A 23,920-nucleotide genomic window follows, 5' to 3' on the forward strand; every position below is an offset into this window, starting at 1 on the left:
GCAAGTTGGCTGCAGGGGCAGCTACAACAAGTTAAAGGGGAAACCAAAGCCCAGACGGGGAAGACTACTCTAGAGAGGTAGCTATGATGGAGTGGTGGGCACTAGGTCTCATGGTGGCCCCAGGAGCCACTCATGATGAACCCAACACCATGTTGAAGCAGCCATACTGGAAAGGCTACTTCGCCAAGGCAGCCACGTTGAATTGGTGACGACAGCAAAAGTGCTCATGACCTGCTTGTTGGTTCTTAAGTGGCCGATCTTTATTAACTTTAATACTTCATCTTTCTGGCCCTGAGGTAGGGTACTTTGATCTCTGGTCCTTTGGTGACCTCAAAGGATACTGGAGGAATCAGAGTCCCCAGAGTTCAGAGGTCTGTGGGTCAAGTCTGGCTTCCATGTCTTCTTGAAGCTGGGTATAAGAAAGAGTTTGTCTCAGAGGCTTTGGCCTACAGGTGTATCAGCAATTTTAGGGAAAGTGGGGAGGGTTTTGTGCTTACCTAGAAGGTGGGGGGAGTGGGTGTCTCCAGAGGAAGAGGCCCCACAGGTTTCAATGCCTCCACCTTCAAGGACCCATGCCCCTCCCTTCCCCCTGGCGGTATAGGGAACTGGGCATTTGGTTTGGTCGACCCCAGCCCTTCAGGGTCCATATTCCACTAAGGTCAAAAGGAGAGAGGCTGGGGGTGGGGTGCCCGATTAGGAAACTATATAGCCACCTGGGCTAGTGTACCCAAGGTCCTGCAGACCCTGCCCGGCCCTGAGATCCTGCTGTGTCTACAAACGCCTTCATGATCACCTCCACTCTCAACACAGGAATCCGGGCCCCCAGCCCCTCCCTCATACTCGGGAGTCTAGGTCCCCAAGCCCTCACCTCCGGTTAGTCCAAATTCCCAGCTGCTTCCTTCCTCGGACCCAGGAGTCCGGCCCCAGCCCCGCCCCCTCCCCCACTTCCGGCCCTGCCCCTCCCCACACCTCCTCCCGCTCGATCAGATCTTCCTCTTCATCCACGTCGTCCTCATCATCCTCTCCATCCTCCATCGTCGAGTACTCCTGCGTGAAGGGCACGGCTCCCTCCGCCGAATGGAAGCGCAGGCGGTAGAGCAGCCGCACCCACTGGCCGAACTCGCGGTCTCGGGTCTCGGGCGGGGCCCGCAGCTGCAGGTAGAAGGCGCGGCCGGTGCGGAACTTGACCTTAAGCTGCCAGCGGCTTTCATCGTGGACAAAGAGCTGGACGAACTGCAAAGGGAACAGCCTGGGAGGGCGGGAGGGGCGGCCTCAGCTTCCAACGCCCCCTGGCCCGACAGCCTCGCCGTCCTGGGCACCTTCAGGGTCGGGGGCACCCCTCGACGCCCCTCTCTTGGCCCAGAGAATCCTTTTTCACTTTCTCTGCCTCGTGAATTTTATCCATCCCCAGAGCACCTTTGTGCCTCCCACCGCTGATCCTTCTCGTAGATAGCTGCCTTCTAGAAATGTCCACTTGGATGTTGGAATGACATTGGATACACAACAGGTCCAGTGACCAAATTCCTGACCTCCCCAACTCAAACCTGCTCCTGTCTCCATCTTCTGCATCTTAACTACATCCTCCCACTTGCTCGGTCAGAAATCATGGAGTTGCGCCCGACCCAACTTCCTCCTATCTTCATCCAATCCTGCCACCAAGTCCTGATGCCTCTCCCGTTAAAGTGTTCCCACGATCCGACCTCATCTAACTCCTTCCGCCACCAGCCCAGGCCTGCCACCAGAGAATTTCCCGGCTGGGCGGTTTCCTCAGCCTTCTCCGTTCTTTTCCCATGCGGCCGCCAGAGGGCGCCCCTCAACCCCTGAGTTCAAGTCCCTCCCGTGGCTCAGAGTAAAGGAAAGTCTGCATGCACTTTGACCCGCCAGGCCCTGCGGGGTCGGCCTCCTCTGTTTACCTCTCTGCCCACTCCCCTCGCTCACTCAGCCCCAGCAACACTGGCCTGGTTGCTGTGCCATAAACCTACCAGGCTTGCTCCTACCTCAGGACCACTGCACACGCTGGGAAATCATCCTCCAGCCAGCCCCATGGCTTGACCCCATAATCTCAGGTCTTTCTCAAGAAGCACCTTCTCAGGGAGAGGGTCTGTTTACAACCCGTGGCCTATTTGCAATCGTGTCCACCCTTGCAGACCTCCCCACCCTCAACCTCTTCTGGTCTCCACAGACCTTACTCTGTTGGACAAATTGTCATTTATTCTGTCTGCTATCCCAGTAGGAGGTGAGTTTGCAGGCAGAAGTCTCATTCTGCTCACTGCTGCTCCCCAAGAACCCAGAGCTCACACATGGTAGGTAGGTGCTCAATGGATGCTCGTTGAGAGGGTTGATAATTTGGTACAGGTCCACAGCGGGGATTTGAACCCAAGTCTTATCCATGTTCTTAACCACCACACCGGGTAGCCACATAGCACCCTTTGGCACAGCAATACTACCTCTAGGAATTGATCATATAGACACCCACACACTGAGGGTGCATGGATGCCCTCTGCCTGCCACACTGGCCATGATCCCAAGACACTGGGCACAACATCACTGTCCCTTAGCAGGTGGTTCCATCTGTTATGACACTCCCCAAATAGAAGAGTAACTGTGTCTACAAAGTGCTGGCCCTGTGCCAGGTGCTGTTCCACGCACTCCACAAACATTTCCTCAGTTTATCTCTTGACAGACCCAGAAAGCAGGCTTTCCTCTTATCCCCGTTCCAGATGGGGAAACTGAGGCACAGACAAGTAGGGAATTTGGCCCACGCCAGTGAAGAAGAGGTGAAACCAGGATTTGAACCTAGACAGGAAGCTGGGAATTTGTTCAAGGACATTCCCTATCTATGTGGTAACAGCGCCGGATGCAAGCTTGGTTTTCAAGCTTGTGTTATGTCCAGAAAAGGATCTGGTGGTTGTTCTTAGGCTCGTCTGAAATGAATGTCGCTCTAGTGCTGGTGAGGGAGTGAACGGAGTGGAAAAGTAGCATGCATCTGCAGCTGATTTCAGAGGAAGGGCGAACACACACTTGTCATATGCTTGTCAGAACCGGCCCAGGATAGCTCCCAGCTGCAAGCAGCTTAGAACCGAGGACCTAAGGGCAGGATGAGTCTTGATGTTTCATTTGCAGAGCAAGCTCAGTGTTTTTACCTTGGTGGTATGTTTATTTGGGAAGAGGGGTGTTGAGGGAGATTATGGGGGTCTGAGCACCCCTCAGCATTGCTCTTAGTGTCCCTCTGCCTGCAGGTAATGACTCAGTGAGCAGTGGGATATGATTGGTAGGATAAGATCAGCACTGATGAGAAAAGGAGCGGTATAGGAGAGAATATGCCCAGAGCACCTGAAGGCATCAGCATGCTGCTTTGTGGAAGATTCCAAACTTCTACAGGGAAGATACATAAAGGCTGTAAGTAGCCTTACTTTAGTTTGGGTCAGAATCAGATTCTGCCACCAAGTTGGTTTCAAAAAAACTTTTTAGATTTCAGAATTGCAGACAAAGGACTGTGGACTCCTATGTGTGCGTGTGTGTGATGTAAGTCAGTCCTACCTTCCTTCCTCCTTCCTTCCTTCCCTCCCTTTTTTTCATTAACTGTCATATGTGGTCAAAAAAGTGAAAGCCACTGGCAGAATGTTTTTGTAAATACAATATATGTATGTAAATGTTTTGTTGTTTGCAGCTGGAGTTGGAGGCAGGAGCTTAGGGTGGGCGGAAGGTGTTATTTTGTGCTATGTATGTTTTCTACCTTGGAGTTGTTTGCATTACTTTTTCAATGAGAAAACAAAGACCCAAATGGGGTAGTGTTTAGTGTGGCACTGGAGCTCAAGAATCTTGAGGTTAGTAATGATGAAGAGCCTGAGATTCCAATCCCAACCCAACCCCTGACCGGCTGTGGGTCTCTGGATAAAGTGGCCCCCTCTCTGAGCCTCAGGTTAACCCTTCAAAGGATGGAGGGGCCACAACATATGAGTATGTCAGAGATGAGATTATTCACGTGGCCTAGGGGGCTCATGGTATGCAGGAGGCACTGCATACATGGTTATTCTTCTGATTCTCGCCAGGGTGGGTCTGAGGACTGTCCCTTTCATGTCCATCTATCTGATTTCTAATCCCTGTAGTACCCCTGCCTTTGTTCTTCTGGGTGTACAGCAGCCCACAGTGGGCTGGCAACCATCCAAGACTCTGGGCCCTGGGAGTATCTGTGAAAGGAAATGCTGCAGGGAGGGGGCCCAGGATGCCCAGAGTTGGGGAAGGAGGAGGTCTAAGCTGGGATGGGGGCAGTCACCCAAAGAGCTGCAGGCGTCCGTTATCCTTGGCAGGCCCGGCCAGCAGCAACAGATCTGGGAGTTCCAGGGCTGGACTGGAGGCTGCCACCCCCATGGTGACTTTGTTGGCGACTTCTCCTAACCGGGTCACCTGGGGCCAGGGGTTAGAGGTTAGAAGCAAGATAGATGGAAGGCAGGATTGGCAGAATTAGGGGTCATGAACCAAGTGTATTAAACACCAAGTCCGGGTTCAGATATCCTGGGGTCAGAGGTTGAGCTATCCGGGTGTGAAGTGAAAATGAACCAAGAGAATTGGAGGCCAGGGTCCATAGAGAAGCTAAAGGTCTAGAGGCATGGAGGGGTGTGTGTGGGGTTGATCCAGAATCCCAGGATATGAACGTTATGGGCAAATGGTCAGAAGTAGGCAGAGCAGGGGTTCCCCGAGTCAGGAGGTCAGGACTCAAGTCCAGGGCCCGTGTCAGGGGGTTCTGGGACTCCACACCTGCACAAAGTTGCTCTCAAAGATGGGGAAGTCTCGCAGCTGGTCGAACTCGCCGCTCAGGAGGTGGCGCTGGAGCCGTCCGGGCCGGCCCGTGGGATAGGCTGGAACCAGGGGGCATTCTACAGGGGCGAAGTTCAGGGGTCCAGTCCAGGAGACTGGGCCGGGGCCCCCCAGCTGGTAGGGCCCAGGGAGGTCCGGCTCTGAGGGTAGGGGAATCTGGGCTACCAGTCTTCGTATCGCGGGCCCCATCCCTCACTTGGTTCCCTCACCAGGCCGGGCTCCGCCTCTCACCTGCCATCCCACCAGGTCCCGCCTCACCTGCTCCACCGGGGGCCGGCTTAGTCTCGTGCCCCCGCATCATCGCAACGCCCCGCCCCATGGGGAGAGCGGAGCGAGGGGCCGGCCGAGAAAACAGGTGGGTGGGGCCGCGGACTCTATCCCTTCACAACGCGGCGGAGCGGGCTTGAACATCACCAGGGAAACGCCAGTTATTGTGACGTCTCCCAGCGGGCGGTGCCCAGAGACCTGGATGATGTGCCGGCCACCTAGCTGACGTCAGACCCCGGGAGCGGGAGGGCACTGGTGCGCAGGCGCAAAGAACTGGCGCGCAGGCGCAAAGAACTGGCTCAGGTTCAGGATCACGCCGCTCCACAGCGCCCGGCTCAAGCCCGCCCCGGACTAGTAGGAGGGGGTCAAAATGGCGGCGGCCGGTGCGGTGGTTACTCGGCTGTTCCTGCTCTTGCTGATGGCGGCAGCAGCTCCCAGCCGGGCTCGGGGCAGTGGCTGCCGGTCCGGGGCCGCTCTGCGAGGGGTGAGTACTCATTGGCTCTGCACGAGGAGCGAGGCTGACGAAAATCCTGGGTCTCGGGTGTTTCGGTCCGGTAAGGTGCGTACGAGGCATTGCACGGCCAAGAGGGAAGAAGAGGTCAAAGTGAGTCTAGTTGGGAAGGCTCTGTCTGGCTCGTGAATATGCATGAGGGGGCGGGGCTCGGACGAGAGCTTGGTCCCCGGGCTTTCGGTGCTCTAAAAGCGAGGACACGCCGAAGGAGGTTGGGGCAAGATCAGCGTGTTAACGAAGGAAGCTAGGGAGCCGCAGTCGTTAAATATGCATGGGGGGGTGTGGCCTGAGCGGAACCTTGGCGAATCAGACGTAGGGGCGGCAGAGACGAAACCGACTGGGAGGCTCTGGAGTGATTGGGTAGAGTTGTGCCTCCTGAGTACGCTTTGAGGAGGGCGGGATCTTGATTTGAAGGATTAAAATCTGGCCCCGCGGTTCCGCAGGTGTGAGGGGTTGCGTAGATGCAAGGGCGTGGTTGGTGGATGCGGAGGTAGGAAAAATATGGATTTGGAGAAATACACGGCGAGGAGCCTTGGATGTACTTGATAAGGGGCGGAATCCCGGCGGCGACGTGGCTATTGTGGCTGTTAAAGTGAAAACGAGGCTACTTGTATATTAGATTGGGGAAGAAGCGCAGGTATCCTTTAACCCGCGAATGTTTATGATGTTAGGCGTGAAGATCATAGGCCTTGGAACTGGAGATGGTTGCCTTGGAAACAAGGAGACGCTTCTCTGCAGGCTTTGGGTTTCTAGGGACCGTCCAGATCATGAATTTTTATGAAATGGACGGTTCCCGGTGGAATCGTGGGCAAGTGTCAGTGTTTGGATTTGAACATGAGAGTAAGGTTACTTCCTCGGCCTGTGTCTGGCTTGGGGTCCTTGGGTCCTGCCCTGCCGAGGGCTCTGATAGTCCTCACTTGGGGACCTCTCTCTCTGCAGGCAGGAGCAGAAGGTCGAGAGAGTGAGGGCTGCGGCACCGTCGGGCTGCTGCTGGAGCACTCATTCGAGATCGGTGAGTCCAGCACCGTCCTCTTCTGGGCATTTACCCGGTGCCACATGAAGTCAAAAAGTTGGGTCTGGGTGCCACCCAGTATGAGACACACCATCTATCTACTAAAAGCTTTGCTCCCAGAGTGTGTTTGCATTATTCCGGGGAGATTGGGGCAGGGAGGGTAGGAGAGAGAAGAACTCTACCTTTGAAAAACTCCCTTTACCTGTAAAACAAATCCTAGTTTCAGAAAGGCCAGTGCAGCAGTAATGACCTCAGAGCAGACTTTTCAGAGCAGTCACCCTGTGCCCTACACTAGGGATTCGCTGCTCTGCGTGTATTCGCTCAAATGCCCTCACAGGCGTCATGCAACGCAGGAGGTATTCGAGACAGCCACCATTTTCCAGAAGGGGAAACTGAGGCTTGGGCGGGGTACCACATAAGGTCCTTCTGTAAGTGAATGGTAGAGCTAGGCCCTACTCTACAGCTCAGCCTAATTAACTATGATTCAGGTCTTCAGATTCCCAGGGCATAGATGTCACTATGGCCCAAAGGTCCAAGGCCCCAAAGTCTGGGGCTTTTGTTAGAAACACTAAAGTGGGGACCCTCCACAGACCTGACTCAGACCCTGGCATCCTCCTGGGAAAGCCCCACTGGTTCTCTCGTGGCCCACTGGTTGGAAGCCCCTGGATTTTGCAGCTGGGAGAACTGAAGTCAGAGATTAGGTGACTATCCCTGGGTCACATGGAAAGGCCAAGACAGGGCTTAGGAGCTGTGATGTTCAGACATCTGCCCTGTGAGATAGGAGGGCAGGATACGGGAGGGTGTCCCCACTTTGCGGGGGGGTAAATGGGGGCTCGGGAGGGGGAAGCAGTGTGGTTATTTGCAAGGGTTGAGGGGCCCAGTGGTGGGGTGGCTTTTGAGCCCTGACTCCCCACAGATGACAGTGCTCACTTTCGGAAGCGGGGCTCCCTGCTCTGGAACCAGCAGGATGGCACTTTGTCCCTGTCGCAGCGGCAGCTCAACGAGGAGGAGCGGGGCCGGCTCCGGGTGAGCAGGGGGCCCAGGGCTTGGCTGGGGTGTAGGGGAACCTGTGCCTTGGATCATGACATGCATGCCTCACATGCCCGTGCCATTTCTTCTGCCCAGCACATCCCCTTCTCCCACAGTTTTCATATAGTTAGCTCCTCTCACCCTTCCAGATTCAGCCAAGATGCTTTATATTCAGGAGGAGATTTGCTTGGGAGGAGAAAGAGATCTCTAAGAGCTGTAGTTAAACAGAGGACGGTTATCTCTACCATAGCCTCCTTCATGGCTTCCTCGAGGGCCGGGCTGTGGCTAGGCCTGGCTTGGTCCTCTCTAGGGATAGTGCAAGGAGGAGGAAGTGCGGTAGGCCAGAGGAAGAGAAAAAGGAGGGGCAGGGAGAGAAGCTGTCTTTTAGAGACAGCTCACAGAAGCTGCCACAGTTCACTGCCACTCTCTCCCTTTGGCCAGATGTAGTGGCTGGGGAGGTGGGTTGCATTGTGGCAGATACATGCCAGTGGACACCCTCCCTGTGGGGAGTGGTCCACCCCAAGCAGCTTTCCTGTAGGGTTCCCACGTGGTTCTTTGTCACAGCTGCTTCCCAAGAGAATTTGTTGTTCCTGTGACTGGGGAGTCCAGGTACAGGTGGGCCTGGGTGCAGCTGGATCCAGGTTTGAGGGAAGTGTCCCTGGGACTCACTCCATCCCTGGGCTGGGCTCTACTCCCCTTAAGATGGCTTCTCCCCCAGCTGGAGCACCCAGGGGCTCTTGGCCTCACTCACCAGCAGGGCCACCCACTAGGAAAAGCCCTGGGCTAGAGAGAAAGGGATGCTGGCTGAGCAGGACTGGTCTGGGCCTGGCGGGGGCCACACATCATCCTTCTCCCTGCCACCCTCCTCCTCTATCCTGCAGGATGTGGCAGCCCTGAATGGCTTATACCGTGTCCGGGTCCCTCAGCGTCCTGGGGTCCCTGATGGCGCAGAAGCTGGTGGCTACGTTTCCTCTTTTGTCCCCGCGGTGAGTCAGCAATGGGGACCATCCTCTCTTCTCTCCTCCCTCCTCCTATCTTCCCCAGCCTGGCTTCTTCTGTCTGTGCCCCCTGTGTTTATGGACCTGGCCCTGCCCCCAAGGGTCTCCTGGGCTGGAGGGGGACATTCCAGGTCCTGGGCCCTTTAATGGGACAGTGTGGGCCCTCAGAGGGAGGCTGTTGCCCTTCGGCTAGTGTCCAAGGGAGGAGGGAACCGTGAGGGCTTTGAAAGATCCTTCTGGGCCCTGTGAGAGGGGTTGGGAGGCATGGGTGGCTGGACGTGAGCAAGGTCTGGGTGGCAACCCCATCCCCCTTCCCCTCCCCAGTGTTCCCTGGTGGAGTCTCACCTGTCAGATCAGCTGACACTGCACGTGGACGTGGCTGGCAACGTGGTGGGGGTGTCAGTGGTGACGCACCCCGGGGGTTGCAGGGGCCACGAGGTGGAGGACGTGGACCTGGAACTTTTCAACACTTCAGTGCAGCTACAGCCGCCCACCACTGCCCCAGGGTGAGGACACACAGGGCACAGTTGCCCCAGGGTGAGGGTGTGTGGTGTGGGTGTGTAGGGTGCAGATGTTCCAGGGTCAGAGCCAGGGCATGGCTGCAGGGCAGGGTGGCCACAGCCCTATCTCGGGCTCAGCCATCCTGCTGCTGCCTTTGCTGTGTCCCTGTCAGCGGCCCCAGCCCCTTACCCTGTCTCCTTCTCTGCCCACCCTTAGTCCTGAGACAGCCGCCTTCATCGAGCGTCTGGAGATGGAGCAGGCCCAGAAGGCCAAGAACCCCCAGGAACAGAAGTCCTTTTTCGCCAAATATGTGAGTGGAGCTCTGCGTGCCCCTGCTCCCTTCCCTCCTGAGTCCCCCCTCTGCCCTGCTCTCTCCCATGGCCCTTGGCCTGCTCCTCATCCTCCAGGCCTCCTGTGTGTGGGGCTTCCTTGTCGCCTCCAGGCATGTCTCTCCGGCCATGTCCCTGGCACCTGGGCTGAGCCCAAGGCCTGGACAAAGTGGTTGAGGACCGTGGAGCCCTGCGCCCTGCCTCTGCCTGTGTCTGCTCACTGGCAGCGGTCATGGGGTGTCCAGGCTCAGCAGATGGGGCCAGCCCAGAGCCTGACAGTTCTGGGAAGTAGGGACAGCCTCTCAGGCTGGGGCTGATGGGTACAGGCAGTGTCAGTCTAGAACCGAGGCCTGTCTGGAAGTGCAGTGAGGAGGGCTGTGGTCAGGGGAGGGATAGGGTTGGTACTGGGAGGAGGCTGGGGTGAGGCCTGAGCTGGGCCAGTGCTTTGAGGCTGAAGAAGAGAGGGAGGCAGAGATTTCAATGGGACGGGGAGATTTGGAAAGGAGATAGTGGGTTTGGGGAGAGGCACTTAGGGAAGCAGGGCTGTGGGTGGAAGTGCTCAGGAGGCTGGTCTGGAACTGGAGAGGGGTTTCTATGCTGCTGGGCTGGGGCAAGTAGGAGGAGCTGGGGGGGCACCGGGGCGTAAGGCTGGTCCACCTGAGGCAAAGGCAGGGGCAGCGGAGGCCACTGTGGTTGGGAGGATGCCAAGGCCTACTGCCTTGAGTGTGGTGCCTGTGGGGCCTCAGTTTGCCAGTAGCTCCTGACAACTGAACTGCAGGGTAACTGAGGTGCAGAGAGACCAGGAACCCACTGCCTCAGTTCTGCCCTCCCCGTGGGCGCTATTGGTCCTGACCTGTGCCCCCTCCCTCCTCAGTGGCACCTCGTCCTCGGGGGGGCCGTGTTGCTCACAGCCCTGCGTCCTGCTGCCCCGGGGCCCACGCCGCCGCCGCAGGAGGCCTGAGTGAGGATTGAGCCCCCTCCCGCCTCTACTCTCCCTGCACCCCACCAGCCCTTCCCTATCCTGTAGTAATGTAGGGGACCTGGGCCCCCTTCCCTCACATGGCCTCCCCTCATGCCGGCTTGCCCACCTTCCCCGTCTGGGGGGGGAGTGCAGTCATACTCACTCCTCTTCTTTTTGTCTCTCTCTCTTTCTGTCTGTCTGTCCATTGTCCTGTCCTCCTCCCACCTGGCCCACAGTGGATGTACATCATTCCCGTCGTCCTGTTCCTCATGATGTCAGGAGCGCCAGATGCCGGGGGCCAGGGAGGGGGTGGTGGCGGGGGCGGTGGGGGGGGCAGTGGCCGCTGAGGGGCCTGGGTCCTGTCAGATCCCTGGTCCTCTCTCATCCAGGCTACTCCCTTCCTGCCCAGAGTGCTCCTGTCCTTGATCATCCCAAGAAGGATTTGCTAGCTCTTCCCATCTCCATCCCATGAGGGCAGGAAGACACCCCTCCCCAGGAGTCCTTTCCCTCTGGGTGGATGGGTAACCAGATTCTGGTGCACCCTTCCTGCCCCTGTGGTCCCTTTGGAGCCCCAAAGACTTCCTCTTGCCCACGGCATGAAGCTCAAGCTCCCCTTCCAGCTCTGACCCTGTGTCTGTCCTCCCCACCCCCAAGCCTCATAGTTTGGGAACATGCCGACTTCTCTCCAGCCTCTGTGCCTTTGTTCGTGGTCCTATCCTGCCTGTCCCCGGCTGGACTAGATGGTCCTCCTAATTTGTCTGACACTGGATGGGGCCACGCACTTCCCACCTGTGTGCCCTTGAGGGGCCTGGTACAGAGCAGGTGCAGGCTGGCCCCATTCCTCCCAGCAGCCCTGCCTTGGTACCCTGCTCTGGCCTTTATCTGCCCATGGCTCTGAGCAGGACTTTAGCTTTCCTGCCCTGTCAGCATGCCAAGCCTTGCATAGGATTTGGGGCATGAAGAAATGGTGTTTTGTTTTGTCTTTACATTTATTTATTTATTCATGAGAGAGAGAGAGAGAGAGAGAGAGGCAGAGAGACAGAGACAGAGGCAGGCTCCACACAGGGAGCCCAATGTGGGACTCGATCCCGGATCCCAGGATCACGCCCTGAGCCGAAGGCAGACGCCCAACCGCTGAGCCACCCAGGTGTCAAGAAATGGTGTTTAAAGTGAAAAAAAAATAAAAAATAAAAAAAAAATAAAGTGAAAACAAAGCAAGCTAACCTTTAGTATAGAGTCAGGGGCCGGATAATATAAATAGAACCCCTTCCCCTGTCTGGAGTGTCTTCCCTGGGAGGAGGCACCAGGAGAGGACTGCCTGGCCTTTCGTATTTGTCACACACACCCCCATCTATGTAAAAATATTGACAATATATTGAAATACATCAATGTTTTGAAAAGGTACAACTTCCAGCAACCAAATCCAACTGTTGATTTGGTTCCAAGGAAGTCCTGCTGTACAGACTTTATTGAACCTTGCTCTTTGCTTCACACGTTACTTGGAAACACACAGAAGCGGCTGTCACGGTCGCTGTAATGCCTGCGTGATGCTCCATGGTGTTGTATGGCAGTTTATTAAACTGTTCCCCAGATGTTCAACATTTATTGTCTTACTCGATATGGTTATAAATAGCACTACAGCGAGTGCTGTCCAATCTCTCTTTGGTGAGTTTGAGTGATTTCCTGGGGACGTGTGACCAGAAGTGGAGTGACTGTGGCAGACTGGAAACACTTATGAAAAAGTAACACAGTCACGTGGCTCGACCGTTAAAACAGTATAAAAGGTGCGAGGTGGACAGTTCCCGCCCATTTGATTTGCTTATTTCCTCTCCTAGTGTGTTTGCCAGCACAGGCGAACAGGGACGCACATTCTCCTCCTTTCTGTGCAACATGGGAGTAGTGAATTCCCTACACTGCCTCGCATTTGACTTGCTTCTTGGCTCCTACACAGTATGTTCTGGTACCTTCTCCTAGTGGGGTGTGGCCTTGTCTTTTATGTCCCACCAGAGACATGCACCGGAGCTCATGCAACCTGGACTCCACCTACCGATGTCACTGTTGTCACTGGTGCAGATGTAACCAAGCTAAAACCCCCAGAACCCAAATGGCTGGGCAAAGGGAGGTGGCATTTGTAAATGTGATGCATATTGCTGAGTTGCCCTCCACGGAGCGAACCCCAATCGCCACTTCCCCCATGGCTGCACCAACATGGCTCAAACTTTCCCATGTCATCCTTAGGCTCTGCATCTGTCTCAAGAGGGAAGTGGAGCACGGTAGCACCACTGGGATTTCCTGAAAACTGTTCTTGTCCATTGTTCCAGGGCAGCATTTATGATTTTGAATGCCTCCTGTGATTTGTCTGATGTTGCTGACACCTCAGGCCACCCTGTCTGTTTTCTGGTACCTGTAGATCCCTGTCTGGTGGTGGCCCTTCCTCTGGCCCTTCTCTTCCCTCCAACCCCGCCAAGCCACTCCCTGCTGCATTGTGACCCAGCCTAAGAGTCCCAAACCATCCCCGATTTGTACTTCCTCAGTATTTTCTTTGACTATGTTGTATTGCGTACCCACCAGCAGTGGGAGTTATTGTTTGACCGGTTTCTCTGTGGCTTGAATACATAAAAGTGTCCCAGAGGTGCCCTGACTTGGCATTTCTTTCTCAGCCAGCGTGTGCTGTGTTCTGTACTCCACGTGAATTCTTTTGCTCCCCCTCTGAGATTGCCCCCCTGGTGCTGCCTGGTGAACAGGGTTCAGACTCTGCCTTCCTAACCCTTTGTTTCACTGGCAGGTGCTTTCTTGCCCCAGGCATTTGTGGGTCCATTTTGTCAATTTTTAGTAGATGGGGATTGAATTCTTTACCTGTCTGATGGCCTTTTTTTGCTCTAAGACTCTCTCTCACTCTGGGACTAGTAGAGTTAATCTTCTGGTATATTCCAGTCAATGTCTGAGCTAGTTCAGGCTCCTTGGGGCTCTGGCCTCATTAAACTTTTCTAATTCTCACCTGTCCCTGGAGAGCTCATTTTATTGATGATTTCATCTTATTGACCAGGGGAGCCAGGGATATAGCCTGGACCTCAAAAGATGCCATAAGAGCCAAAGCAAAGAGCCTTCTGCTCACCCCAGCCAGGCACCTACCTGTTCCCTTCACAGGGGGGTGCCTGAGTTTCCAGCCTCCTGCGCATCGCTTTGGAGCTAGTCTCTCCATAAGCAAGCAGATATGTATGTAAATAGTTTTACCAAAGTGTGTTGCTCTATTTTTTTCCCTCCCTATATAAGTTGGAGAGTTTTTTCCTCTCTATCTTACATCTTGGATATAAAGTGGGTCCTCATCCTGTGATGTGACGGGCTTGGAGGTGATTTCAGCCCCCTGGATGGACCTCTGGGCTGTTTCTGGCAGTGCTGTGGGAATCCCCACGTGCCCGCATCATTTGGCACATGCGCGTGTGTGTCTGCAGGTCACATTGCCAGGTGAGGACTGGCCGAGGGTGGTCTCGGCCACCTCCCATCTTCCCTGGAGCCACTCTTGCTGATCCCCCCAAAGCCATCTCCAGCCCAGACTCCCCTCCCGGTCTCCCGAACCATGGCTACCTTCTCTAGGGTGTGCCTCTGGGAGAATTGGTGCCACCTGTCCACCCCCAGTCAGAGCTCCTCCAGGAGTCATTACCCTAGTAAGCGGTGCTACCACCTACATGGCCTCCCAGATCAGAGCACTGCTGTGCCTTACTCTGCTGTTCCTTCCTGCCTCACCCCTTGTCCCCATGGCCCCAGCCCTAGCCTCCCCCTCCCCGACTCGGGACATCAGCCCAGTCTCCTTCCTGGCCTCATGGAGGGGACTTCTGACACTAGGGCTGCCCCTACTCCTTAGCCCTGCCATGGCTCCCCAGTGCCCTCAGGACAAAACCCCAGCTCTTTAGCCTGGCCCTTGAGGTGTGTTAGTTTCTGACCTATTCCTCCATTTCAGTTTCTTTCTTTTTTTTTTTTTTTTAAATTTTTATTTATTTATGATAGTCACACAGAGAGACAGAGAGAGGCAGAGACATAGGCAGAGGGAGAAGCAGGCTCCATGCACCGGGAGCCTGATGTGGGATTCGATCCTGGGTCTCCAGGATTGCGCCCTGGGCCAAAGGCAAGCACCAAACCACTGCGCTACCCAGGGATCCCTCCATTTCAGTTTCATTGTCGGGCACCCCCCAGCCTTAATGAATGAGTCCCTCAGATAGCACAAGCCAGGCTACAGGCACCTTCTACACCCCTATATCCCTCCCTCTTTGTCTCCATGGAACTTAGTGCCCATTCTCTCCTCCTACACCCTCACTCCGGCCTCCTGACTCTTGGTCTATCTAAGATGAAAGAGCACCTGCAAAGTAAATGCTCAGTGAAAGGATTGCCTCCCTCCCCAGTCTCCTTCCTCACTTTTTGATGCCCTTTGCCCGGTGAAATGTTACCAGCTCCCTGGCATTTAGGAAAACCCCTTTCCCAGCCCAGTGTTCCATATTGTTATTTAGGTGTACTTGGTGCAGTTATAGGACAGGCAATCTTTTAAAATATATAAGGCTGATTTTAGTATTTTAAGACTCTCCTATTCCAGATTTGCATTGTAGCAAGTGGCTTTTGGAAAGAGTTCCATAGGCTCCTTTATTTAACCCATCAGAGAGAGACTTCATGGTGAGGATCAGGGTCCAATCCCTGGGGCCTCTAGCCAGCAGTCAGTCACCTTTGCCTGCACCCACCTTCCGTTCAGCAAGGCATGATGGCGTCATTGCAAAGGAAAACTTGATCTGGCCCAGTTCCTAGAAACAGGCTCCCAAGCAAACTGTAAACCAAATCCCACTCTCCTTTGTTTGCCATAGTAGTCACGTATACATTTCCATGGCAGTGCAGGAGAGAATCCACCCATGGGATGAGTGGAAAACACAACATCTGGAGGTTTAGGTTGACATACCAAGGAACTTGCTGGCTATGATGTTTACGTACTGACTAGGAGTAAAATGTTCCCTTTTACAGAATTTTGCTTGAGACCATTCCTAGCATCTAATATAGCTGGGATACAGTCCCGTCTTCCATCAGCTGGTGGTGATGAACGATTCCACCTCACCCAAGAATGCCTCTCAGGCCCATAGGATACTCTCCTGGGTGTTCTGGGGGAGGTCAGGCCCACATGGCCCTCTTGCTGAAAAGAAGTGCCTTGTAGGGGGGTCGGGGTGGGGGTGCTCTTGGCCCCTGGGAAGGTCGGGGTTTCCATGAAGCCTTTGTCCCAGCAGATGCCAGTCCTCCGGAACACGGGTGTTGATTTTCTCATCTGTGAACGGGGAGTCGGGAAGTCTTGTGCTCCATGCCAGTGCTCCATGCCTCTGCCTGAGGAAGAAAAGATGGTGGCGGGTTGGGGAGAAGAACCGGGCAGAAAGGAGGCAGCCCCTTCTCACCAAGCTCAGACAGGAGTCCGGGGATCAGCAGAGTGGAGAGGGAGCCAATTCCTGGCCCAGCCAGTCTGTCCTGCCACTTACATGCAAATCTCTTTAGGCAACTCACACCCCGTCTCAGGGCCAGTTCCTCACGTCCTCCTTCCTGGGCTGGGTGGCAGGCCTCATTCCTCCGGGCAGTGGCCAGCATCCAGGACAGAAAAGAGAGAAAATGGGTGTCACCAAGGCCCTTCCACCACCAGGGGCTCCTGGCGTGGGAGCCCTGCTCTTGCCACATACCCGGCACCTGTCCCTAGGAGGATGTCAGCTCCAGAACCTCAGGGAGGGAGAGGGATGGTTGGCCAAGGGAAAGGACCTCAGAGCTCACGTGGAGCATGCAGAAGCCTTGCTGACAGGAGACTGGGAGGCTCGGGTCAGAGGAAAGGAGGCCAGTGGAGGGGAAAGATCTGAGAGGAGAAGGAGCACACACAGGTGACAGACTCAGAGGGGGGAAAGAAACGGAGATACTGGAAACGAGAGAAGACGGGATAGAAGGCAAGGAAGCCAGCAGGAGAGGGGAGCAAGGAGGCAGGAGATGAGAGAGAAGACAGGCTGGGGGGAGGTCCTGGGAGAAGGAGGCGAAAGGGGAGAAGAAAGGAGACCTTGGCACCCGAGAGCGAGGCTGGGGGCAGGAGAAGGAGGGAGAGGGACCCAGGGATAGAGTTGGAAATGGAAGGCAGAGCAGAGGAGAGGATGGGCAGGGAGGAGGGAGACGAGAAGGGGAGGGTGCCCAGCGGCAGGGAGCAGCTGGGAGCAGCTGAGACCCACGAGTAAGGAGGAGTAAGAAGGCCGAGGGGCGAGGGGCAGGAAGGAGCGGAGAGCTGGCTGGCAGCCAGGGGGCCGAGGCCGAGGCCACGCGGGGCCGGGCAGGGGAGCAGGCCGAGGAAGGGGAGAGAAGCAGACGGGAAACAGAAAAGGACAGAAAGGCAGGCTGGAGGGCAGCCCCGGTGGCGGTGGCGCAGCGGTTTGGCGCTGCCTGCGGCCTGGGGCGTGACCCTAGGGACCCGGGATCGGGTCCCACAGCGGGCTCCCTGCATGGAGCCTGCTTCTCCCTCTTCCTGTGTCCCTGCTTCTCTCTCTGTGTCTATGGATAAATAAATAAAATCTTTAAAAAAATTTTTTTTAAGGCAGACTGGAGTGTGGAGAGCGGGCCGGCGGGGAAGAGAAGGGCAGAGGCGGCGAGAGGCTGAGAAAGGAGGGGTGAGGGAGGGGCGCGGAGAGGGGGTGAGGGAAGTGGCGGATAAAAGGTTGGAGAGGAGAGCGCGCGAGGACCAGGCTGAGAAGAGTGAGGTGTGGAGTGAGGGGTGACCGTCACGGCGGGTGTAGGGGCGGCGGGAGCGCGACCGCGGCAGGAGGGGGATGCGGGGGGTCGGGGAGGAAAACGCGGGCGGGAAGAGGGAAGAGGGGCCCGCCGCGGCCCCGGCACGCACGCGCACACAGGCAGGCACGGGCGCGCGCTGACAGGTACGGCACAGGCGCGCGCACGCCCCGGGCCCGGCCCGGCCCGCCCCGCCCCGGAGCGAGTCCGCGGAGACGCGACGAGACGCGGGAGCCCGAGAGCGAGGGCAGAGCGAAGGGCGGGGGACGCCCGGCCGCGGAGACATGGCTCCCGCGTCAGCCGCCACCCCGGGGAAGCGGCGCGGAGCCCGCGGCGTGCCGAAGGGGCCGGGGGACGTAGGGCGCCAAAGGAGCGACGGCGCTAGAGCCCGACGAGAGGGAAGGGAGGGTTTGCAGCCTCCCGGGAGGTGACGCCCGTGCAGCCCCGTCCCGGTGCGCGAGGAGCTGCGGGGACCTGCAGGCCGCTGGTCCCGGGCGCTGGCGGGACGTGACGGGAGTCGCGTGGAAACATCAACCACGGGGCCACTGTGCGGAGGCAGGAGACGCGTATCACTAGCTCGCGGGCCGCCCCTCCCGCCCCGTTGGTGCCAGAGGGGCCTCCCCGCCGTTGGGGGCGGCCGGGGCGGGGGGGGGGGGGGTCCGCAGGGGTGCTGACCGCGGGGGGCAGGGGCAGGTGTGGGAGGAAGAGAGACCGAGAGACCGGAGACGGTGAGGAAGCCGCTCGGGGAAATGGGAGGGGTGAGGCGCCGGGGCGGGAAGGCCCGCGGCGGGGAGAAGACCGAGGAGCAGGGAGGAGTGAAGGCGCGAACGAAAGAAGGCACAGGAAGAGCCCAGTGAGAGGGGAGGGGAGAGACGGGGTGGGGGCGTGGGGGGACCGGGTGTTTGTGTGAGGGTCGGGAGGGGAGAGGGAGCGGGGAGCGGGGAGCCGAAGGAACAACCAGGGGAGCAGGGGGCCGGTGTGAGGCGCAGGCATCAGGGAGGCGGAGGCCGGGAGCCGAGGAAGAGGAGAGGCGGAGAGGCAGCCGGGGACGCGGTGCGGAGGGAGGCCGCGCGGCTGCGGCGCTGCTGTGGGACCCGGACGCGCCCGGGACAAGACCCGTCCTCACCTCCGGGGCCACGCGGCGGGTAGACGAGGGGGCAGCGGGGCGGGGGGCGTGGGGTGGACTCGAGTCCTGAGGAAAGGAGACGAGCTCCCAGACAGGGACAGGGAGCCAGACTGGCTGGGGGTGGGCGGACAGAGGTGCAGAAGGGCAAGCGCCACGTTTCCGGAGAGATGGGGGAGTGTGTGGGAACTAACGAGGAACTCGGAGGAACACGATGACAGGAGTAAAGAAAACCCGCGTGAGGGTGTGCGGGGAGAGACACAGGTCAGGAGCGAGAGGAGCGGAGGGGGAAGAGGAGGAGGGGGAAGGGAAGGAGGAAGGGGAGAGGAGGACACAATCAAGAAGGTGTGAGCAAAAGAAACTAGAAACTAGTGTGAGGAGGAAAGTGTGTGTCACAGACCAGGCAGAGACAGAAGGGGGGGGGGGGGACAGGAACAGGTGAGAAAGAAAAAAGATGAGTGAGACATAGGGGATCAGAGTCAGAGAGAGAGAGAGTCTGAGAGTCAGAGAGAGGGAGAGTCTGAGAGAGTCAGATCTCTGAGAGAGACAGAATTGGAGAGAGCCTGAGAGAGAGATCTCTGAGAGACAGAGTCTGAGAGTGAGAGAGAACGTGTGACAGAGAGTCAGAGTCAGAGAGAGAATCAGAGAGAGAATCTGAGAGTCAGAGAGAGATCTCTGAGACAGAGAGAGTCTGAGAGACAGAGACAAAGAGTCTGAGAGAATCAGAGTCACAGAGAGTCAGATCTCTGAGAGAGACAGAGAGAAGGTTAGAGTCAGAGACAGAGACAGAGTCTGAGTCAGAGATCTCTGAGAGACAGTCATAGACTGCCTGAGAGACAGCGACAGAGGGAGAGAAAGAGACAGAGTCTGAGAGAGAGACAGGAATTCAGAAAGAGAGTCTGAGTCTGAGAAAGTGAGTCTGAAAGAATCTGAGAGAGTCAGAGAGAGCGAGACAGTCTGAAAGAGAGAGCCTGAGAGAGACAGAGTCTGAGACAGTCTGAGAGTCTAAGAGGGAGTCAGAGAGTCTGAGAGAGTCTGAGAGAGACAGAGGGAGAGTCAGAGAGACAGAGTCAGAGAGAGAGTCATAGATCTCTGAGAGAGACAGAGAGAGGGTCAGAGTCTGAGAAAGAGTCTGAAAGACAGAGTCAGAGACAGAGTCAGAGAGAGTGAGAGACAGTCTGAGAGAGAGAGAGAGATCTTTGAGAGAGACAAAGAGAGTCAGAGTCTGAGAGACAGAATCCGAGTCAGAGAATGTTGGAGAGAGATCTCTGAGAGATCTCTGAGTGAGAGTCTGAGAGAGAGAGAGAATTTGAGAGAGTCAGAGTCTAAGAGAGAATTCAGAGAGAGTCTGAGAGAGTCAGAAATTCAGAGAGAAAATCAGAGAGTCAGAGAGAGCCTGAGAGAGTCTGAGTGAGAATCTGAGAGAGTCTGAGTGAGACAGAGAGTCCAAAAAGAGACAGTCAGAGAGAGTCTGAGAGAGAGTCAGAGATCTCTGAGAGAGACACAGAGAGAATCTAAGAGAAAGTCTGACAGATTCTGAGTCAGAGAGAAAGTGTCAGAGAGTCAGAGATCTCTGAGAGAGACAGTCTGAGAGAGAGAGACAGAGAGAATCTGAGAGTCAGAGAGAGTCTGAGAACCTAAGAGATTCAGAAAGAGTCTGAGAGAGAGATTCAGAGAGAGAGAGTCAGAGAGAGAGATTCTGAGGGGGAGAGAGTCTGAGAGAGAAAGAAAGTCTGAGAGAGAAAGAGAGTCTGAGAGACAGAGAGAAAGAATCTGAGACGGAAAGAGAGTCAAAAAGAGAGAGAGAAAGTCAGAGGGTCTGAGAGAGAGAAAGAGAGAGACAGTCTGCGAGAATCTGAGAGAGGGTCTGAGAGCGTCTGAAAGAGAGTCTGAGAGAGACAGAGACAGAGAATCCGAGAGAGACAGAGTCAGAGTCTAAAAGAGAGAGAGTTAGAGACTCTGAGAGAGTCTGAGAAAGAGACAGAGTTTGAGAGAGAGAGTCAGAGAGAAGGAGTCTGAGAGAGCCTCAGAGAGAGAGAGAGAGAGAGAGAGAGAGATAGTCCGAGAGAGACAGAGACAGAGTCAGAGAGTCTGAGAGAGACAGAGAATCTGAGAGAGAGACAGAGAGAGAGTCTAAAAGAAAGAGTCTGAGAGACTCTGAGAGAGAGAGACAGTTTGAGAGAGAGAGTCAGAGAGGAGTCTGAGAGAGTCTAAGAGAAAGAGAGAGAGAGTCTCAGAGAGAGAGAAAGAGAGAGATAATCCGAGAGAGAGACAGAGGCAGAGTCAGAATCTGAGAGAGAGAGAGAGAGAGAGAGAGTCTGAGAGAGACAGAATCTGAGAGAGAGACAGAGAGAGTCTGAAAGAGAGTCTGAGAGACTCTGAGAGAGAGAGAGAGACAGTTTGAGAGAGAGGGTCAGAGAGGAGTCTGAGAGAGTCTAAGAGAAAGAGAGAGACAGAGTCAGAGAGTCTGAGAGAGAGTCTGAGAGAGAGAGAGAGAGACAGATAGTCCATTCCGAGAGAGAGACAGAAGCAGAGAAAGTCAGAGTCTGAGAGAGAGAGAGAGAGAGAGAGAGAGAGTCGGAGAGAGACAGAGAATCTGAGAGAGACGGAGAGAGTCTGAAAGAGAGAGTCTGAAAGACTCTGAGAGAGAGACAGTTTGAAAGAGAGTCAGAGAGGAGTCTGAGAGAGTCTAAGAGAAAGAGAGAGAGAGACAGAGAGAGAGTCTAAGAGAGAGAGAGAGAGAGAGAGACAGTCCAGTCTGAGAGAGAGAGAGAGAGTCTGAGAGAGACAGAGAATCTGAGAGAGAGACAGAGAGAGTCTGAAAGAGAGGGAGAGTCTGAGAGACTCTGAGAGAGACAGTTTGAGAGAGTCAGAGAGGAGTCTGAGAGAATCTAAGAGAGAGAGACAGAGAGAGTCAGAGAGAGAGTCTCAGAGAGAGAGAGAGAGAGAGAGAGAGAGATAGTTCGAGAAAGAGACAGAGACAGAGTCAGAATCTGAGAGAAAGAGTCTGAGAGAGACAGAATCTGAGAGATAGTCTGAAAGAGAGAGTCTGAGAGACTCTGAGAGAGAGACAGTTTGAGAGGGAGAGAGTCAGAGAGGAGTCTGAGAGACAGAGAGAGAGAGTCAGAGGGAGGCAGAGAGTCTGAGAGAGAGACAGAGTATGAGAGAGAGAGAGAGAGAGAGTCTGAGAGAGTCTGAGGATCTGAGTGAGTCTGAGAATCTGAGTGAGAGAGTCAGAGAGAGAGAGACAGAGTCTGGGAGAGAGTCAGAGTCAGAAAGAGAGTCAGAGAGAGATAAGAAAAGAGAAGACACAAGAGAATGGGGGTGGGCTGATGGAGCAAGGGAAAGGGAGAGATGGAGGGGGACAGCAGGCCAGTTACCTTCCCCTTCTGACTTTCAGTTTCCTTATCTGCTGCTCCAGGTGCAGGGTGCCCTGAGGCAGGGCCGGGAGAGATAGTAACTCATGGTTTAATGGCCAGAAGAATCAATGCCTCCCATCTTCTATTCTAGTACTTTCTATATTACTTTCTCTCTTGTTCTTAATTCAGTTCCTTTGCCCCTCCTCTATACCACAGAGTGACTATTATCCACATTTTTTTTTTCTGATGAAGAAATCAAATGGGAGCCCAAATCTGTTGTCACCATCTCTCTGTGTGTGTGTGTGTGTGTGTGTGGGGATGATCTGCTGCTTCTCTGGTGGTGGTGACTGAGACTCCTGGAGTACCCCTAAATCCCCTCTGCCTAGAAAATTCAGAGCTTCCACTAAGAGAAGGAAGAAATAGAGGGAGAAGCCAGTGGAGTGGAAGAGGGAGGGCAGGACAGAAGGTTTTAATGAGAGGTGTCGGTGTGTGTAAATTACCTAGCATACAGTTGGTGCTCTATTAGTGCCCCTTCCCTTTCCTAAGGGAGAGCACTGAGAGCAGGAAGGAAGAGGAGGCAGCAGAGAGGAAGGGAAAGGGGGAAGGAGATTGTGAGGAAGGGAGGTTGTGCCTATAAAGGGCAAGCACACAGTAGGTGCTCAATAAATGCCCACTCCTATTTTCAGGAGAGAGGAGACAAGTCAGAAAGGTGAAGAAACCACCACAGAGGAAAAATGGGAGGAAAGACAGCCTGAGGAGAGAGAGAGAAAGAGTCATTGCTGGAAATTGCTGGGCATATAGTAGGTGCTTATTAAGTATGCGTTTTTTTCCCAGGAGAAACAAGAAAGGTGGGGAGGTGAAGTTCCAGCAGAGACAATGAACAGAAGTTGTGAGGGAAGGAGACAATACATGTAAAGCAGTGGGCACACAGTAGGCACTTAATGGCCATTCCCCTTCCTGCTGGTGAGCACAGAAAAAGCAGCCAGGAGGAGGGAAGGAAGCAGAGAGGAAGAGAGAAGGAAGAACAGAGACTGTGAAACAAGCAATGACAGGCAGTGGATATGAAGGAGCAGCACAGAGTAGGTGCTTAATATATGCCTATTTCCTCCCCCAGGAGAGAGCAGACAGGGCAGAGAGGAGGGGAGAAGCTAGAGGAGAGAAAGCTCAGGTAAAGAAATGAAGAAGAGAGAGAGTGTGTAGGTTAGGCTGTGAGTACACAGGAAGCACTCAATAAATGCACATTGGCTTCCTAGAGGGGGAGAGAGAACAAGATGGAAAGGAAGGTGCAGGTACAGGAGAAGGGAAAGGAAGGTTGGCTGAGGAGGTTGAGGGCAGAGGAAGCCAGAGGCTGGTGGAGCAGAAGGGAGGAGGTGACCTCGAGAAGAATTGGCAATGGAGAGGAGAAACAGGGAGGAGGCGGTGCAGGCAAATCATGGGATACACAGCAGGTGCTTGGTAAATGCTTGTTTTCTCACCCAAAAGAGGGCCTAGAGAACATAGGGAAGGGAGAAGCTGGCAGAGCAAGAGGAGGACAGGGAGAGGCAAGAGGATATAAAATGGGATGTTGATTGCCTGGCATACAGTTGGTGCTCCATAGGTGCTTGTTCTCTTCCCCAAGAAAGAACAGATGGAGCAGAAATGAAGAAATAGGGAAAATTGAGGGGGAGAGAGCATAAGGAGATTGGCATACAATAGGTGCTCAATAAATGCCCAATTCTTTCCCTGGCAGACAGCAGAAAGCAGCAGAGGGTAGCAGAGCTCACAGGTCAGTGAAATAGGTTGAGAGGAGAGAAAGCACAGGCGATTGCTTTAGCATACCATGGGTGCTCAGTAAATGTGTGTTCTTTGCCTTGGAAAGGAGCATAGAGCCCAGAACCACAAGGAGGGAACAGAGAAGAGACAGGAGAGGAAGAGGGTGTGAGGAAGGGAGAGAAGATGTGTAAGCTACCTGGCATACAGTAGGTGCTCAATATGTGTTCATTCCCTCCCCTAGGAGGGAGCAGAAAGAAAGGGGAGGCCATCGGGAGAGGGGGAAGAAAGGAATTGGGGGAGAAAGAGGTGTAGTAAGAGAGGAGACAGGGTTTGTAAATTTCCGAAGACACAGTAGGTGCTTCACAAATGTGCATTCTTGGCCCAGGAGACCAGACAGTCATGAAGTGCAAGGGATCAGGGTGCAAGGGACAGGAGAGCTAGAGCACAGGCCCAGAGGAAGCAAATACTGGGAACTTAAAAAAAAAA

General features: G+C 55.1%; 2 protein-coding genes and 1 long non-coding RNA gene across 6 annotated transcripts; 1 reads left to right on the forward strand and 2 right to left on the reverse strand.

The window, feature by feature from the left end:
• Positions 1 to 235: 235 nt before the first annotated feature.
• On the reverse strand, positions 236 to 5,270 carry GARIN5A (golgi associated RAB2 interactor 5A). 3 transcript variants are annotated; one of them, XM_026013885.2, is made up of 5 exons: positions 5,077 to 5,270; positions 4,759 to 4,877; positions 4,277 to 4,407; positions 970 to 1,249; positions 236 to 409 (listed from the first exon to the last, which is right to left on the reverse strand). In XM_026013885.2, exons 1-5 carry the CDS (start codon positions 5,135 to 5,137, stop codon positions 350 to 352), a joined length of 651 nt encoding a protein of 216 aa, XP_025869670.1. In that variant the 5' UTR covers positions 5,138 to 5,270; the 3' UTR covers positions 236 to 349. The 3 variants fall into 3 exon arrangements, with proteins under 3 accessions (XP_025869670.1, XP_072613488.1, XP_025869669.1); XM_072757387.1 differs by having other exon boundaries at positions 5,050 to 5,270; XM_026013884.2 differs by having other exon boundaries at positions 4,759 to 5,117.
• Positions 5,271 to 5,357: 87 nt separating this feature from the next.
• Positions 5,358 to 12,025, forward strand: EMC10 (ER membrane protein complex subunit 10). 2 transcript variants are annotated; one of them, XM_026013883.2, is made up of 8 exons: positions 5,358 to 5,569; positions 6,536 to 6,608; positions 7,525 to 7,634; positions 8,519 to 8,623; positions 8,960 to 9,141; positions 9,353 to 9,446; positions 10,340 to 10,426; positions 10,663 to 10,795. In XM_026013883.2, exons 1-7 carry the CDS (start codon positions 5,456 to 5,458, stop codon positions 10,424 to 10,426), a joined length of 765 nt encoding a protein of 254 aa, XP_025869668.2. In that variant the 5' UTR covers positions 5,358 to 5,455; the 3' UTR covers positions 10,663 to 10,795. The 2 variants fall into 2 exon arrangements, with proteins under 2 accessions (XP_025869668.2, XP_072613484.1); XM_072757383.1 differs by lacking the exon at positions 10,340 to 10,426 and having other exon boundaries at positions 5,359 to 5,569; positions 10,663 to 12,025.
• Positions 12,026 to 14,960: 2,935 nt separating this feature from the next.
• Positions 14,961 to 17,378, reverse strand: LOC140598950 (uncharacterized). Its single transcript, XR_012001464.1, has 2 exons — positions 15,928 to 17,378; positions 14,961 to 15,778 (listed from the first exon to the last, which is right to left on the reverse strand). It is a non-coding gene; the product is annotated as an uncharacterized lncRNA (long non-coding RNA).
• Between the last annotated feature and the right edge of the window lie 6,542 nt (positions 17,379 to 23,920).

Source organism: Vulpes vulpes, chromosome 1, assembly GCF_048418805.1.
Source record: "Vulpes vulpes isolate BD-2025 chromosome 1, VulVul3, whole genome shotgun sequence".
NCBI classification, from domain to species: Eukaryota; Metazoa; Chordata; class Mammalia; order Carnivora; family Canidae; genus Vulpes; species Vulpes vulpes.